Below are 17,951 nucleotides of genomic sequence, written 5' to 3' on the forward strand. Positions count from 1 at the left end.
CGTTATGTTTTGCCACTCTTCCAGGTAATGTTGTATGCTACCCCCAGTGGAGTAAGAAACACAATGGGGAGGGGGGGTAATAATTCAGGGCTTCGATCTGGACGGCTGTTTGCCCCATTGAGCATTCTGATGGGTAGACCTCTGTTTCGGCGGCATTCATTGGTACGATTGATAGGGACATTGGTGCTGTTACTGCACACTGCTTTATTGGCAGCCCAGATACCATTGAGAGGTTTGACCCCCTGTGGCAAGAAAATCTGCGTTGATATGGCCGATAAGATTTCCTCTGTTCCCTGGGTCTCTCTAAGCAGACTTCCTTGAGAGTGCCTATTACAGTCTTCATCCGTTCCATTTCCTCGAGGGCATGAGCCTCAAATAGAGTGGTTCCAGAGAATGGCAGTTTAAAAATTCTTTGCTGCGATTCTGGCTTTAGGGATATTAGGTGAAGCCAGGAGTGTCTTCGAAGAGCAGAGCTGCTGCAGTACTCGTGAGCTGCTAATAAGGAGTTTTCTACAGTATTAATGACCTTATTTGAGACAATCAATCCCTCGTTCAGGATTTCCATGAAGTCGTCCCTCCTCTCTAGGGAGATGTTCAGCAAACTGGTTCTTGGACTCCCACAATGCTCTGTCATGTCTCCCTAGTAGAGTAGTGGTGCTGGCTGGTTTAATGGAGGTTGCTGCTGTGCCGCACACCGTTTGACCCATAGAGTCCAACCTTCGACTTTCCTTATCAGGGGGGACCCAAAGAAGTGGGTGCAGTGGTGTGTTTCTTTGTCGCCACGATCACAGAGTGGTGTAGGATCTGTGCAGAGGAAAACTGGATCCTACTCTGGAGGGCGGTATTTCTTGTGATTGATTGATTATAAGATTAGTAGAGCGCACGAATGCCCGAGGGCGTCTTGGCGCTAACATGACAATGAGCGGAGGGCCTAGGCTAGTCGGGCCAGGCTATTCCGAAAGGAGCCAGGTCTTTATATTCTTTTTAAAGATTAACAAAGAAGGACTGTTTTTTATTTCTGCAGGGAGTTTATTCCAGGTTATCGCAGAGTGAAGCAGAAAACCTCTCCCTCCCCATCTCAGTTGTTTGAAACGTGGGATTCGGAGGAGGTTAGCACCACTAGATCTCAGCGTCCTGGCTGGAATATAAGGTGTCATGTTTGTTTTCAGGAAATGTGGCCCTGACCCATGCATGAATTTATATGCCAGACAAGCCAGCTTGAATTGTATTAGTTTCTCAACCGGTAACCAATGGAGGTTACTGAGCTTGGAGGCCACCGGCAAGAAACCTTGGGATGTTCAGAATCAACCGGGACGCAGCATTCTGCAAACGCTGAAGTTTTGAGAGAAGCTGTTTTTGTAGGCCAGCGTATAAGGAATTCCCATAATCCATTTTGGACAAAGCCAGCATGGTTACCAATGTTTTACAGGCATCACACGGGATATACAGCAGTATTTTATGAATAAGCTTCAGGGTAAACCATACTGAGGATGTAAGTTTGTTGATTTGGGAATTAAACGTAAGTTTAGAATCGAACATGAAGCCAAGGTTTCTTACACTTTCCACAGGTGATGGACAGTTGCCTAAGCTGTCCGGCCACCAGTTAGGTGACCAGATGTTGGTATCAGCTCCCAGCAGCATAACCTCGGACTTGTCTCGGTTTAGTTTCAAGTAATTCGCTTGCATTCAGAGGCTAACCTGATTCATACAGAGACGGAATTTACCTGCCGTCTCTGAGATGTTATTAGATATGACCACCACTATTTGTGTGTCATCTGCGTAAGAAACAGGCATAAAACTGTGATCCCTAATAATGTTTGCTAGTGGGGCTGTATAAACATTAAAAAGGGTGGGGCTCAAGGAGAAGCCTTGGGGCACCCCCCCCAGGGGGATTTAAAGGATTTAGATGAAAAATCCCCCAGCTGCACTGTAAAGGATCTTTCTCCCAGAAAAGAGGCCATAAGTGTGGTCGCCGATGCATGCAGACCTATTTCTTTAAGACGGGACAGAAGCAGCACGTGGTTGACGTTGTCGAAAGCTGCCGACAGATCTAATAAAATCAAGGCAGCCTTCCCACCCCTGTCGAGAATCCTCCTGATCTCCTCAGCCGCGGTGATCAGGGCGGTTTCCCTCCCATGTTCTCCCCAGAACCCGTGTTGTGAAATGTCAAGAGCCTGGGAGTCTTTGATGAATTTTGACAGTTGCATGTTCAGGTGTTTTTCCAGAATGTTTGCCGGGAAAGGGATTCTCGAGATAGGTCTATAATTGGCTGGGATTGAAGGGTGCAGATTCGGTTTTTTCAAGAGTGGGAGGACAGAGGTATCTTTCCAGGCCCTCGGGAAACAAGATGACTCAATGACCGCAGCGAAAAGCCGCTGGAGTTGTTTACTAAGCTGTTCTGAGAACATATGCAGGACTTTGGGCAGGCACGGATCCAGGGGGCCCCCTGACTTTGTCGTTTGTATAAGTTGGTGCACCTGGTCCACAGCAGGTGCGGAAAACTGAAATCCTGCTTTAGCTGTATCTATGTGATTGCTAATAACATACTGGGGTTCTCCCGGTGGCGGTATGTCTGGTTTAGTGGTAGGGATTGAGTCATAAATAAGTTTGACTTTGTCTGTGAAAAATTGACCCAGTTTGTTACAAAGCCCTATACTCCCTTCAATCTGTTTGGCCGTGATTTTTGTAAGCTATTTGACTGTGGCAAAGACCTCTTTACTGGAACTATTTGCCTCTTTAATTTTTTTGGTAAAGTAGGCCGATTTTTCTTCAATAATACATTTCTTGTAGGTGGCTAGGGTCTTACAGTAAGTATGTTTCTCCCTGTCCTCATAGTTGGCCCTCCATCTCCTTTCAGCCCGTCTGCAGATCTGCTTTTGCAGTCTAAGCCTATCCGAGAACCAAGGTTCAGAGGTTTTCCTCCTGTTAGCAAGCTTTGTTTTAAGAGGTGCGACGGACAGCACTGCGGTTTTAATCCAATTGTTTACCTGCTCGTTAGCCAGGTTGCTGTCTCGGGCAAGCCCTGTAATTGTCGCCTCCAGGTGTGAGTGGAGTTTAGCAATATCAATTTTATCCCATTCTTGGAATGAACATTCTTTGCGCTGGGGGGCCCTAATGGAGTTGGTCTGGTCGATGGTTATAGTGACAGAGACAACTTTGCGATCTGGCCATGGGACCGGGATAACGTTGTTTATTGTAAAGTTGGGGTTAGAGGAAAAAATCCCATCCAAAGTATGGCCAGCAACATGTGTCCCTTGATGAACCAGTTGGGACAGGCCACAGCCCGCCATGGTCTCTGAGATGAGTGCTGTAATTCTATCAGAGGTTTTTTCGAGATGGATATTAAAATCTCCTAGAATGGTATAGTCTGCCCCTGCGAGGCTAGCTTCAAGTGCAGGGCCTAGGGTTTGAGATAGGGAGTTTTTCGCATTAGGCGGTCTGTACAGTAGGAGGCCGGTAAAGGCTGCCTGGATGGTGCTGTCTTAACCGATGGCCTGCCTAGAAGGTGCTGTCTTAACCGAGGCTGGAGTTAGAAACAGATCCATAGTCGGTTCAAGGAGACCTGGTACTAGAGGCAGCAAGGGTCTAGATGCTGATCTAGGCAGCAGAGTTCCGAAAATGACCGCAGTCGTCTGTGTTGGAGTCAACATAAGTATATTGAGTTTTGTTGCTCGTCTCACAAGGAACATGGTGACATCATCCACCAGTGAAATACTTGGAGAGTAAGACAGTGTTGGTGAATAATGTCTGGTTAAAGTGGAAAATCCTGTCCGAGAGCGCAAGTGATGATGATGTCGATGATGCTACCATCATCGACATGAGGAAGAAGTAGACATGTGCCATGAGCTATGACTATGGCATCTACAATGATGCCATGGTCTGGAATGCAATGATTTTGGTGTGACTGGCGCCTGTGGTGGAGGTGGCGGAGGAGGTGGAGTTGGAAGTGGCGGGAGGAGGAGGTGATGGTGGAAGAGGAGGAGAAGGAATACTCATAATCTGGCGAGGTGTAGATGCATCTTCTCCTTTTTCTAGTCTCCAGTAGCCTGGACGACACCAAAATAGTTCTCAACTCATTGACAAACCTCGATGTTGACCTGCTTTTCGACTGGTCACCGACGGTGCCTCGATGTGGGAGTATGCCTCGACGGCGACCTTCGGCTGTGCCTCGACGGCGACCTGGAACTTGACGGCGACCTCAATGGAGTCCTTGACGTTGAGCAAGGTATGTGGGTCGACAGAGCAATGGACGAAGTCGATAGACCTGGCCTCGATGCTGATCTTCGGCACTTGCTCGAAGTCGCACCATGGACAGACGGCGAACAGGCCGGCCCCATACCTCTCCTCCACATCCATGTCCTCAATGCTGACAGAGAACAATGTTTTTGTGCCGTTTTCTGCCACGCACGCCCTGCAGAGTCAAACAGAAGCCTGGTAAAGGTCTGACCCTCCCATGCTCTGAGGTCCCACCTTCAGATTGTGTCTTTAGTCTTCTTAGCTCCTCTGTTCCATGAAGGCGAATCTTCTCAGGTTCTCTCAGGGTGCGTCGAGAAAAGTTCCTGCAGTGATGGCAAGACTCAGGAACATGGTCCTCTGTCAGGCAGATTATACACATCTCATGTGGATCTGTCTTGGCCTTCTTTCTCCCACAGGCTGTTAAAAAGAGATGGCATCTTCTTGACAAATTTCTTTCAGGAAAAGACAAAAAAAAATCTAGGGACAGGCCAAAGACGTCAAGTGAAAATGTTAACAGTAAAATTTAGTTAAGAATTTTTAAGGAAATAAAGTAATTTTTGTTCGAGCTCAAAGCACCAGGATCCTGTCAGCAGGAGCCGGAAAAGAGAACTGAAGTAACTGCCACCTGCTAGGCATGATGGGATACTGATGGTATCTGGGTTCTTGGAAGAACACTGCATTTTTTAGACTTCTATTGGCAGCCTATGAGGCTACTCTGTCCTGCTCCCTTTATCTCAATCATAAATAAAGGTTTGTGAGGGCTATTTAGACTGTCAAATTATCATCAAAGACTTTCATCTGGCCTTTTTTTCTCTTCGTGGTGAATAATCTGGCCATTGTAGCCAAGGTATAGGTATACAGGCTGCATAATCTGTCTTTCTCTTAAGTGTCTTTGCAATCCTTCCTGAAGAAAGGCGCAAATCTACATTTAAGAAGCTATATTTATAACAACTGCTCCCAGGTCCTAGCAGGTGAGCGGGACTATTCAGCGCTTATGACTATAAATGGAAATTCCATACAAGAGAATGAGAAGTGATGCATATGTTCTGTTTTACTACTAATGCTGGCATAGTAGGCTAAGACCTGAAATGGGTTCCAGAATGTAGGCACTTTCTGAGGATTCTCCTTAACAGAGGAATGGTTAGCATGACAGGAGAATCCATACCATGAGATGGCCATGGGTAAATGTTATGTTAATTATATTTGTAACACGGAAATCTTGCCCATAAAAGGGTATCTGGTGCTGAATAGAAACTTATTGCCTGGAGTTTCGAAACTAAGCTCAAGTTGGAACAGCCAGGCTTTAAGTGTCTTCCTAACTTCTGAGAGAGAACTAGCATTACAAATAGAGAGGAAGCTCATTTCAAGCACTTGCAGTCAGGTAGGAAAAGGAGTTCCCTCTCGCTATAGCATGCCAGAGTCAAGGTGTTGTATAGTGATTCTTCTTGTAATATGGCTGACAGTAGTCATTAGCCCTTCCTCTGTGTTTTCACCTCCTTAGCTTCCCAGAATACCTGTGTGTGTTCTAATCTGTACCAGAGTGTTCTACCAGTGTCAGTTGATGGTCTGGTCAGCTGGCGAGGTTTTTGTACTCAGCTGTGTCCTACCATAAATCTACATGTAATCAACTAGAAGTATCCTGTCATCTATCACCTCCATATTTACAACATTTTGGCGACGTTTTCTGCTGACCAGACCAGAGAGGAAACCATCTAACACAGCCTGAGCTACACCTCGCAGAAAGAACCCACTGCTCTTCACCTATCTGCTGCCAGTAATATCATCTAAAGAAGTTTGAAGCTAGATGTATGAGGAGTATTTCAAAGAAATTTAAAGCAAGAAAAGAACTGGGAGTATATTACTCATCGCTGGCAGTACGGCGCAATCTTAACTGTGGCAAGAAATAAGGTGTAGGAAAGTAATAGCAGTGAAGTAATCAGAAACCTTTAAACTGCCGTGAAAAAGGAAGAAAACCATCTGAAAGTATTTGTAGCGCTTTAAAACTTATGAAACCAGTCTCATCCAACAGCTATTGTCAAGTAAAACTACATTTCAACCATCTGTAGTCAACAAAGTATTACAGGGATTACCAACACTGTGAAACCCTTTTTAAAGAAAAGAAATCAGAAATTTTAAGCGTATTACTTTCAATGTTCAAGCCACAGCTGTTGCCAACAACGAGGAAATCACAGACATAGGTTGGATATACATGCTGCCAAAAGCGACAATCACAAATGGAAAACGGACATACTGCAAAAAACGAGAGAATTACAGGCTTATATGGAGAAAGAAGAAGATTCGAGTTAGAGTTCTTCTACAGTGAGTCTGTCATGCAGTTACTGATTTCCGTTTGATTGCGAGTACCGTTTGACTGTGGGTCTGTGCGTCTGCCTCGGCGCTGATCCGGTCTTCACCATGCCACTTTCGTTTGTGATGACGTGGTAGAATCTCTGTGTGACTCAGCGGGGGAGCGTGATGTTTTCAGCATCATTGCAGCGTGTGGAAGAATCCTGTCTGCATCATTCTGCATCGCCGCACAACGTGAAGCGTCACAACGCGACGTAATGCAGCCATTTTCTGCTCTTCATTTTACCGTATCCTGTTCCCATGGCAACGTTACACTGTTTGCTGCCCGGTATAAATATACAGCTCATCGCTCTCCACCAAAAGTGTTTCTCAACTGTCAAATATACACGCGGCTCATCTCTGGCAAGTGTCTTATGTATTAATACTGTTAATTTCCACATTCCAGAAGGTTTCGTGTGAGGCTGATTGTGAGCTGTAGCAGTGTGTTTGTGCTGTTCGGCCAGTGAATGAAAAATTATTAACGTCACAGCACATTCTTTCCCATTAAAGGAGCATCAGTTAAGCAGCATAAAACATCACGAGTGTTAACAATAGAATACGAGTCACAGTGTAAAATTTATGACAAGTGTGACATCTAGTGGATATTTTCGGTATTCATTACAAATCTGGGAAAAACCAAGAAACGTGTCAGCAAACAGACAGAAGAAAATAAACTGTGCATTGTGAAGCAACAATTTTTATCACTATTCCTATGCTGTTTAGAACAACCGGTAAATAAAATTAGCTCTTCACTATATGACAATTCTAAGGAAAATAAGAGCAGCATTCTTGGCTAGGAGCTCAAAAACGTGCCTAAGGACCTAGGATTGAGTCCAATAACTTACGGTGCACAGTACCTGCAGTAAGTAAATGTTATCAATCAGAAGCGCGTCTGTCGACTCGGAACTGCATTTGTCATCTTCAGAAAGCCTAAGAGCAGGGCAAAACTAGTCCATAAGTGGGCCGAAGAAGCGGGAGGACAAAGGTAAAGATACAGGATTGTACAAAGGTTATTCCAAAAGAAGCGGAATGTCTCAGTACAAAGATTGAGCGCATGGACAGTAAGTCCACAATGGGGACAAAGGTCCCAGGTGAGATTCTGGACAGTAAGTCCACAACGGAAACAGAGGTCGCAGGGGAGACTCTAGACAGTATGTCCACAATGGGGACAAAGGTCCCAGGTGAGAGTCTGGACAGTAAGTCCACAACGGGGACAAAGGTTCCAGGTGAGACTCTAGACAGTATGTCCACAATGGGGACAAAGGTCCCAGGTGAGAGTCTGGACGGTAAGTCCGCAGTGGGGACAAAGGTCCCAGGTCAGCGTTTGGACAGTATGTCCACAACGGAGGCTAAGTCAGAAAAATTGTGTCTAAACTAGTCACATCTAGGACTATGTATCCATCAAGGGAAAATGAATCTTTTAACATCGCTTGTTATACTGCCGTCAGTAATCTTCAGGAGTAGCTATCTTGGGAATCTTCAAAGCTTATCTAAGAATGTGGTATCTACAAAGCATGAAGGCGTGTGTTGAACTGTCTATCTCCAACTCAGAGCGTATAGTGTTGGTGGACGGAAACCGATTTGAGGGAGTTGACTGTCTCTTCCTGTCTTGCTGGTCAAGGGCGGGTTGGAGGGAGTGGACTACCTTTCTTGTTTGGTCTATCTAAGGGGAGTAGGTAGTGGTGATGCCTATTAGTTGTTTTTAGTGTTGTGTTTCACCTCACACTTCACTTTTACACTCTTTGCCCCAAAATGCTCTTTTGCCTTCATGATTTTAAATTTTTTCAAGTCGTCTTAGACCTTCTTTCTGTCTTTAATTTTATTGTTGCTGTCTCCCATACTTTAAGTTTTATTTTATGCTTGTTTCATTTCTTTTCTGTAAAGAAGGAAGATGTGTTGTATATTGATTCTTCTTGTAATATGGCTGACAGTAGTCATTAGTCCTTCCTCAGTGTTTTCACCTCCTTAGCTTCCCAGAATACCTGTGTGTGTTCTAATCTGTACCAGAGTGTTCTACCAGTGTCAGTTGATGGTCTGGTCAGCTGGCGAGGTTTGTGTACTCAGCTGTGTCCTACAATAAATCTACATGTAATCAACTAGAAGTATCCTGTCATCTATCACCTCCATATTTACAACACAAGGCTAGCGAGTGGGCTGGTGAGATGTCGAGCAAAGTTGTCTAGATGGAATATGGATGTATAAACAACCACTAAGATAAGAAGGGTCAAGGTTGTAAAGTGCTTTGTAGGTCTGAGTAAGAAGCCTGTAGAGGGAACGCTTATGGACCGGCAGTCAAAGATTATGCAAGTTGACGATGACTGTGAACTGAGGAGGTAGATTGAGAACAAGCCTGGCAACTGTGTTCTGGACCATTTTAAGTCTCTTGACGAGGTGTACTGAAATGCCAGCATAGAAGGCATTTCCGTAGTCTAGTCGACTGGTAATGAATGCCTTTTTCAGTAAGCTGGCAGCCATTTAAAATAATTGTGAGCATTTGGTGAGTGTTAAAGCAACAAGCAAATACGTAGTGACTTGTTTTAACATAGAAAGCCGATCATCAACAATGAGGCCCAGGTTTCTAGTAGCTTGTGACAGCTGTGGGGTGGGGAGGGCAATTTTGGGGGAAATATTGGGGGGGGGGGGGGGGCTAAGCAATGGTAACAGCTCACATCACTTCACTGTGGTCCTCATCGGGCATACAGGGATCAGTAAATTTTCCCTGCAGATGGATAACAACCCCATCGGTGCAGCAGCCGTCTCGTTGCCCCTCACTATGGGGATCTGATGGCTAGGAGCCCCCCTCTTGGAATTCGTTCCCTTCAGTGCTCTCCTTGCCCTCACAGGGCACACTTGTCTTGAAAAACAGCCAGACACTGCTGCTCTCTGGGTGATGTATTCTCACCCAGATAAGATATTAACATGCATTGGCCTCAGTCCTGGTCACAGGCAAAAGTCTTGCATAGCTTCTCCTTCTTGCACAGCCTGTCTAGCTGCTTGACAGTTGAAAGTTTTTGGGGTCTCAAGCTATCCGTTTTAAAGACCATCAGTCATCATGAGCATTTTTATGAGGAAATCATCCTCTTCCATCTGAAATGGGACTGTATGTTGCTGTTGTTTTACCTCATGGTATGTCAAACTGTTATCAGGCTTTTACAACATTTGACTACTGGCTTGTCATCCTGTACGTCCACCCTTTAATCTTGCTAAACATCCTCCTCTTGTCTTTCCTCCAGAGTTCTTTATGTTGTGACAGCAGATATAAAGCGAAGTCTCCCTCTGAATTGCAGTGAAAATGATGAGGCAGGGAAAGTGGAGATGGTGTGGAATAGTGGCCACTTTGTTTCTTGGGAAGCTGAACACCCTGATTTTGTCCAAAATCGTTCCTCAAATGCAAGACTGCATTTTCTTTAATGCAGTGGCCGTGAAGTGAGTAGAGACCAGTTGACAATATGGCTTGGTTTGAAGGTTAATGTGAACAGTATATTGTCGTACATCTAGCTGTGGCATTTGAGGGACATCATCTTTCTCACATTGCTGACAGTCTGTGGAGAATGATCTAGTACTGGGTGTTGGGAGTCTTGTATGTCTAGAGGTCAATTTTAGCAGAGTACTGATGTGGGTCATCCTGGGGTCGAGACCCCTCCAGAGTTGATATTTGTTTTCGTGGTGGTTGCTTGACCACGGCATGGTGCTCTTTTCAGGGCTGCTCCTTAGTAGGAGTCAAGACCCCTTTCACGGCCAATCCCCGGGGTAGAAAGTCCTTGGCTGCAGTTGCTGTGATACCCTCTGTGAAGACTTAGCTTGGGCACCAGAGACTCTGGTCTCCAGAGTTGGAGCCTTCTGGAAAGAGTTATTGCACTCTGCTCCCACTGGGACTCCGTGCTAATCGTCAATACCCCAAATTGTCATTGAACTCCAGACTTTCGACAGCTTTGGCTACTGCACAGTTTATGTAGTCGGTAGCCTTGATGCTGCATAGTGCACCCATCTTCTTTCCCTTTAGAGGAAAAAATATTTTTTGAAATGAAAGGTGCTGCTCGAAGAACAGTCTCTTTCAATATGGGGCCTTGGTAAACAAAAGCTACAGACATAATGTTGGTAAAAGCAAAAACATTTGCTACTGGAAGTAGGGAACAATTTAAAATAAGAGATTTTCGTAACCTCCACTCAAACAAGTAATTCTCATTCGATCTGGCCGAAGGCTCCTCAGGACGAGCTTGTCTCGATCAGTGCTTTCAAGTGTGCACAATGTAGCAGCGGGGTTTTAATTACCAAATCCCCCAATGTCAAAATATGTGTTGAGGGACAAATATAGCACAGCACTGGAAACCGGACAGAACACAATGGCAAGAAAAACAATGATGTAGTGTCCTAGAGTCCTCCTCTTAAAAACACTTGCCCCTCAGCCCTTAAGCATTGACTTCCCCCACATACTTTCACCCCGGCTCCCTGTCCACAATGCTACACACTCTCAAGCAAATGTCTCCTGGAAGCATTATGTCACAAATGCTAAATACTTAAACATTTTACTTATGCTTCCCAGATTTATGTTGGCACATATGTTTCAGTGAAGGAGAACACCTTAGCACCACATATCAATTTCACAGCTCAGAAATTAAATCTTGCAGTGTATCAAAAAAAAATCTGGAGATAGATTATCAAAACCAAATTGTTTATGTGTAAGTGGAACACTGCTGTTTATGTATTGCTCTGCATAGGGCTTCGGTTACCCTCATTCACCACTAAATGCTCACAAGTAAAAGATTCCACCCCACCCACTAACTTACCAAAGCTGAAACTGTTTGCAATGGTCCTGCTGCCTGGCAAGTCACACAAGAGTTGCAATGAAAAACAAAAAATGAAAAGCAAAATCAGTGTGGAAACCAACACAGCACAATACAACAGTAACACACACTTTTGTTTAGAATATCTTTATTTAAATATTTTTTTAAAAACCCAATAGGCCAAGTTATCACTATGATAACTCTGTTACTCTTAGTCAGAAGGATATTTCCCATTATTACCTGGTGGGTACCCTCCTACCAATTGGGATGATGAGCAACTGCCTAATGCACCATAAAATGGCAGTTCTTTGCATTTTATCAACCATGCATGCATCATAAGAGACTCAACTCCTCTGCGCAAACCCCCCCACCTCCAAATTAGCGCACACATTGAAACTGACTTTTGGTAGAGCCAACAGGTCTTGGCAATGTCGTTCAGCCATGTTGTACAGCAGCTTTGAGTAGAGTGGAGAGGAGCAGGGAGAGGAGCAGGGAGTGGGGCAGGCTGGCGGGGAGTGGGGCAGGCTGGCGGGGAGTGGGGCAGGCTGGCGGGGAGTGGGGCAGGCTGGCGGGGAGTGGGGCAGGCTGGCGGGGAGTGGGGCAGGGTGGCGGGGAGTGGGGCAGGGTGGTGTAGAGTAGCGTGGAGTAGAGTGGTGGAGAGTGGAATAACATAAAAGAGTAGCAAAGTCGAGGGGCGTAGGGTGAACTACAGTAGTAGTCGGTAACAAAAATAACATAGCAGTCGGTAAAAAAGAGAAAGGAAAGGCCTAGGCCTCATTCCCTTTTGTAGCATATCCGCCTCTTTTTGTAAAAGAGACCAAACTAATCATCAGCCAATCAGAAGAGCCTCACCCCTTAGAACCCTTCTGATGGAACCTCAGAGCCTCAGATTTTCGCAGCCCTTGTGTAACAGTAACCATATCTGCTGGAGGCTGAGCTTTCCTCGGGGAGGAGGGTGGGCGCATGGGAATCTATGAAAGTTACCAATACTGGGGAACCAAAGTTAAAGGTAAGTAACTTATTTTCTTGCCCCAGTATTGGAACTTTCATAGATTCCCATGCTTTTGTATCAGAGTAGCAAGCAGTAAGTCATAAAGCACATTTTGTGGCATAAACCACACAAATACTCCAGTATGCATATTTTCATAGGAAAATAAGTAAACTTACATTGCAATAGCCATCCTCACTTACATTAGAAACAAATTGTGCATAAAAGGAAGGAAGGATAGGAAGGAAAGCTTACCAATCAATGGAAAAGGTCCCTTAGGACTGCCTGGCCCACAGCCGTGTCCTCTTGTGTCAAGGATTCCAAGCAGTAATACTTCGTAAAGGTGTGCACGCTGCTCCATGTTCCAGCTCTGCAAATGTCTCTGATGTGTACTCCCGCAAAGAGAGCTGTCAAAGAAGCCACAGAGCTTGTGGAATGTGCTCTAATTCTGCTGGTCAGAGGCTTACCCCGCTGTTGAGTGGCAATAGAGAAGGCAATGGAAATCCATCTCGCAATACAGAGGGAGGCCCTTGCGATGACCACCAAAAGCAATGAAACGTTGTGAGGATTTACTAAACTCCTTGGTGCGATCCTAATAAAATTTCAAGAATGCAGCGATCTCTCTGCTGGTGTGGAAGGATGAAGAAAGAAAGACTTGAGAATCACTGGCTCATTCAGGTGAAAATCCGAAGGTATCTTAGATATGAACCTCGGATTAGTTCTTAAGATTACAGTATTCCTCTTGAATTGGAGAAACGGCTCCTGAATCGTGAGAGCCTGTAGCTCCCCAATGCATCTTGCAGATGTGAGGGCGAGAAGGAGAGCCAACTTCCATGAAAGGAATTTTATATCTGTCCGATGTATAGGCTCAAAAGGATCCTTCATGAGTTGAGTGAGAACCAAGTTCAGATGCCAAGTAGGAGGCGGAGGCCTCACTGGGGGATAAACTCGAAACAATCCCTTGAGAAATTGCTTAATTATTCTTGAAGACCAGAGAGAAGGTCCAGATGCCGAACGTCTGTATCTAGAAATTGCTGCTAAATGAACCTTTATGGATATTTGCGCCAGGCCTGTTTTAGCTAAGGACAAAAGAGAAGGCAGAAGTTGATGAAGTTGAGAAGAGCAAGGATCAACGCCTTCTTTCCTGCACCAAACACAAAATCTTCTCCATTTAAAACGGTAAGTCTTATTCGTGGAAGGAGCCCTAGCCTGGGAGAGAACCGGTCTTAACTCATCCGAGATGGGGAGGTTCATAAACTCTCGCTGCTCAGGATCCATGCGGTCAGGTGTAATGAAGCTGGATCGGATGCCAAATCTGCCCCTCGGACACCGTGAGAAGGTCCGGAATGGTTCGTAAGGGAAGAGGAGGAACAAGCGACAATAGATGGAGTTCCGTGAACCAGAACTGCCTCGGCCAAGCAGGGGCTATCAAGATCATCTTGCATGGCTCCACCTTGATTTTCCTGATAAGTCTCAGGATCACTGGGAAGGGGGGAAAGGCGTAAACAAATGTCCCTGACCAGGCTATCGTAAGAGCATTCCCCAATGATCCTTGATGGTAAAGCCTGTTTGCATAAGACCGGCATTTCTTGTTGGTCGGTGTGGCAAATAGATCTATTGAAGGCTTGCCCCACTGTTGGAAAACTTAGTCCAGAACCCGCTGATTCAGTTCCCACTCGTGACTGACTGAGGATAGCCTGCTTAGTCTGTCGGCATTTTTGTTTATGATCCCTGGCAGATGGTCCGCCTGCAGTGAAATCCTGTGAAGGATCGCCCATTCCCAGATTTCTTGAGCTTCCTGAGATAACGGGAGAGAACTGGTTCCTCCTTCTTTGTTTATGTAATGCATGGCCGTGGTGTTGTCCGTCCGGATGAGAACCTTCGAACCTCCTAGTCGAGGGAGAAAAGCTTGAAGAGCGAGCTTGATTGCCCTGAGTTCCAAGAGATTGATGTGAAGAAGACTGCGCTGAGGTGACCAATGTCCACTGACATGCAGATCCTGCAGTACTGCCCCCCCCGCCGTCCAATGGCGCATCCGTCGTCACAACCCGAGGAGACAGATCGCTTATGAAGGATAGACCTTGGGATAAGTTTTCCTGCTTTGTCCACCACAAGGTAGCTTTTCTCATTGCCGAGGTGACGGTCACTTTGACGTCGAACGAACCGTGAATCTGTCTCCACTGGATGTCCAGCTGCTCCTGAACAGGACGCATCCTCAATCTGCAGAGTGGAATCAGAGGAATGCATGAAGAGATCACTCCCAGAAGAGATTTGTAACGGCGTACTGAAAGATACCTTCTTTTTTTAAGGCCAGCGCCATGGTCTGCAGTTTTTCCTGCCTCTCCAAGGTTGGGAAAGCTTTTTTGAGATTCGAGTCCAAGATGGCCCCCAGGAAGCGTGCAGTCCTGGAGGGAACCAGAGATGACTGCTCCTTGTTTAGAGTGAGACCCAAATTCTGAAAAAGGTTTGTACATGCGTCAACCGCTTCCCTCGCAGCCTCCCTGGACGGTGCCTTCAGCAACCAGTCGTCCAGGTAAGGGAAGACCTGAAAGTGTTTCTTCCGTAGAAATACTGCAACCGGTGCCAGCGCCTTGGTGAAGATTCTTGGGGCTGAGCGAAGTCCAAAGGGTAAAACCCTGAATTGAAAGTGGCTCTTGCCTACTGTAAATCGTAGAAACCTTCTGTGTGCCAGGTGAATCGGTATGTGAAAATACGCATCTTCGAGATCGAGCGTGGATTGATGAGAAGTAGTATGTCTTGAAGTGAGACCATCCGGAAAGACAGGGAGATGAGATGGGTGTTGAGCTCCCTGAGATCTAAAATGGGGCGCCATTTCTCTATCGTCTTCCTTATCAGGAAGAACCTGGAATAGAATCCTTCTCCTCTTTGAGCGGAGGGGACCGGCTCTATAGCACCTTTCAGGAGCATCTGATGAACTTCGAGCCGCAGAAGACCCAGATGTTTCGATGGGCCGGGCCGGGGGCTTGGATGGTGGGATTTGGGTGAATTCCAAAGTATGGCCCTTTCGAATTATGTTCAGCACCCAACGGTCTGATGTTATCTTGGACAAATTCTGATGGTATTGAGATACCCTGCCTCCTACCGATGGTCTTGCGGAGGTGGACACAGTAGGAAGAGCCAGGAGGCCGCTATTGCCTCTTGGACGTATCACATCCTTGGCGAGTTTCTTTTCCTCTATTATTAGATCGGGAAAAATTTGAGGACTGACCTTGTCTTTGCTGATTAGGCTGGCGGTACTGTTGCGAACCTGATCCATACGATGAGTACTGTTGCTGCTGGTAAGAGCCTCTGTACGTGTTACTCTTGCCTCTGGAACCTCTGAATGGTGCTTTACGGTACTGAAGCGTACCGAGAGACTTAGCCGCCTCGGTGTCCTTCTTGATATCCTGGAGAGTGTCATCTATAAACTTTCCAAACAATGCCTCTCCATCGAAAGGTAGATCCAGGATCTTATTCTGGATTTCAGGTCTGAACCAAGTCGCCTTGAGCCATCCCTGGCGACTAAGGACTGCAGCACCAGCTAATGAACGAAAGGCTGTTGTGGCGATGTCCAGGGCACAGTCTATTATTTCCATTGACGTTGCTTTCCCTTCTTGTAAAATTTTCTTCGCCTCTATTTTTGATTCTGGAGGTAGTTGATCCAAATGAGGCGAAACGTCACACCGTAGTTGGCGATCGTACCTGCCCAATATTGCCAAGGCATTTGCTGCCCGCACCAAAAGACTAGCCATTGAAGAGAACCTCTTCCCAGCGTTGTCTAACCTCCTGCCTTCTTTATCTGGGGGAGTTGTCAAAGGAGCTGAAGGGTTGCGTGATGTTGGATTCCACACGCCCAAAAACACTGCAGGAACGATGTATGTCCAAAACCCACCACCCTGACTCAAACACCTCCCATGGAACAAAAAACCATGAGAGAATACCCGAGCCCAGGGCAGGGGGCAGGAATTCAAACGAAGGGACTTCAGGTCAATAAAGGCTTCACCCCTGGACTGGACTGGACAATGAGACTCAACCACCACCTCCTCGCCTCTGCACCTATGGAACAATGTAAATACAATTACTTCTGTGTCCCACTTCAATATATACCCCTCAGTCTCCCAATCCCATAACCACACTCCACCATGCAATCACATAACACCTCCTTACTTGTGTACTGTACAGGATCTGCCTCGGGAGGTCCTTGACGATAGAATGATAGAACCCCACTATCGTTATGGCCTCGAGTCCAGTCAGGGGGAGGGGAGTAGGGAAAAAACAATCAGAAACGCCCCCTGCCAATACGGGGTTATTCAGGGGAAAAAGCCATCGTACTCGGCATAAAAAACCCCCAGGAAACGTCCTTATCAATGTACAATCCGTAGAACTGCGGGCAACACACAATTGGATCCTTCCTCCGGGATCTGTCTCTCCTCCGGGACTCAGCGCGGCTGAAAGCGCCCAAGCGCCACACAATGAGGTGGATAGACTACGCAAAACGCGGAAGTCCGGGGGCGCGACTCAGGAAACACAAACCAACCAGCCGGCTGATCACTCGGCAACGTGATGGATAGTCCTGCCGAGAAACCGGAATACGAGGGGGCTGGAGCCCCAGTACCCTCGAGAGACAACACTAACAAATCTAAGGGCAGTGACAGAAACAGAGGAAAGGTGAGAGTGACGGGGGCGGGATAAGCAAATGAAGTAGCCTAAGGAAAACACACGGAGGGACCTGGGGAAGGGAGGGGATGGGGGCTAACAAGGCAACACAAGTGACAGATACACAGGGAAATCAAATAAAACAGGTACACGAGCCCGTGAACCTGTCTCTGCAACAACCCAGATAGCAAAACCCAGAACCTGGAACCCAAAACAAAAAGATACCAAGCACTGAATTCAGGAAAGGGCAGATCTTAAATACCCATTCATGTGTCATGTGATCAATGGAGTATGGTCATGGAAGACAGACTAACCCGTTTCCTAACAGTATCTCCCCCCAATGGTCCTCCCCACCGGACGGGGTTTGAAAGGGTGCTGTCTATGGAACAAACGAACCAGCCGTGGTGCATGTACACTACCCGCTGGCTCCCATGACCTATCTTCTGGTGCATAACCTTTCCAATCTACCAAGTAGAATAGGTGGCCTCTCCTCCGCCTAGAATCCACTATAGCCTGAACCTCAAACTCCTCTTCTCCATCAATCAGCAAGGGAGGGGGTGGTGGCAGGACCTGCGTTGTTGGTATGTAGGGTTTCAACAAGGACGTATGAAAAACCGGATGGACCCTGTACTCATCAGGCAAACCTAGCTTCATGGCGACAGGATTAATGACCTGTATAATTGCAAAGGGTCCCACAAACCTTGGCTGCAATTTACGAGATCCCTGCAACCTCAAATTACGCGAAGCTAGCCACACTTGATCACCCACCTTATAGGATGGAGCGGGGACTCTGTGTTTATCGGCCTGAGCCTTCATGGTGATTTTAGTTGCCTGCAGTTGTTCACGGGCTCTGTCCCATATTCCACCCAAGGACCCACATATATCGTCTATGGCTGGCACATGCCCTGTAGGCTGGATGGCTAAGGCCCTAGGATGGTACC

General features: G+C 46.4%; 1 protein-coding gene across 3 annotated transcripts in view; it reads right to left on the reverse strand.

The window, feature by feature from the left end:
• AGFG2 (ArfGAP with FG repeats 2) overlaps window positions 1-17,951 on the reverse strand; it is a 533,383-nt gene that overhangs the window by 193,362 nt on the left and 322,070 nt on the right. For 2 of the 3 annotated variants that reach the window (XM_086946193.1, XM_086946195.1), the window contains exon 7: window positions 11,370-11,402. The exons of the other annotated variant lie outside the window; for it this stretch is intronic. In XM_086946193.1, the coding sequence (XP_086802319.1) occupies window positions 11,370-11,402 (33 nt within the window). The remainder of the gene's footprint in view (window positions 1-11,369; window positions 11,403-17,951) is intronic. 3 annotated transcript variants of the gene reach the window in all.

The sequence above is a fragment of the Lissotriton vulgaris genome, chromosome 12 (genome assembly GCF_964263255.1).
Source record: "Lissotriton vulgaris chromosome 12, aLisVul1.2, whole genome shotgun sequence".
Taxonomy (NCBI): Eukaryota; Metazoa; Chordata; class Amphibia; order Caudata; family Salamandridae; genus Lissotriton; species Lissotriton vulgaris.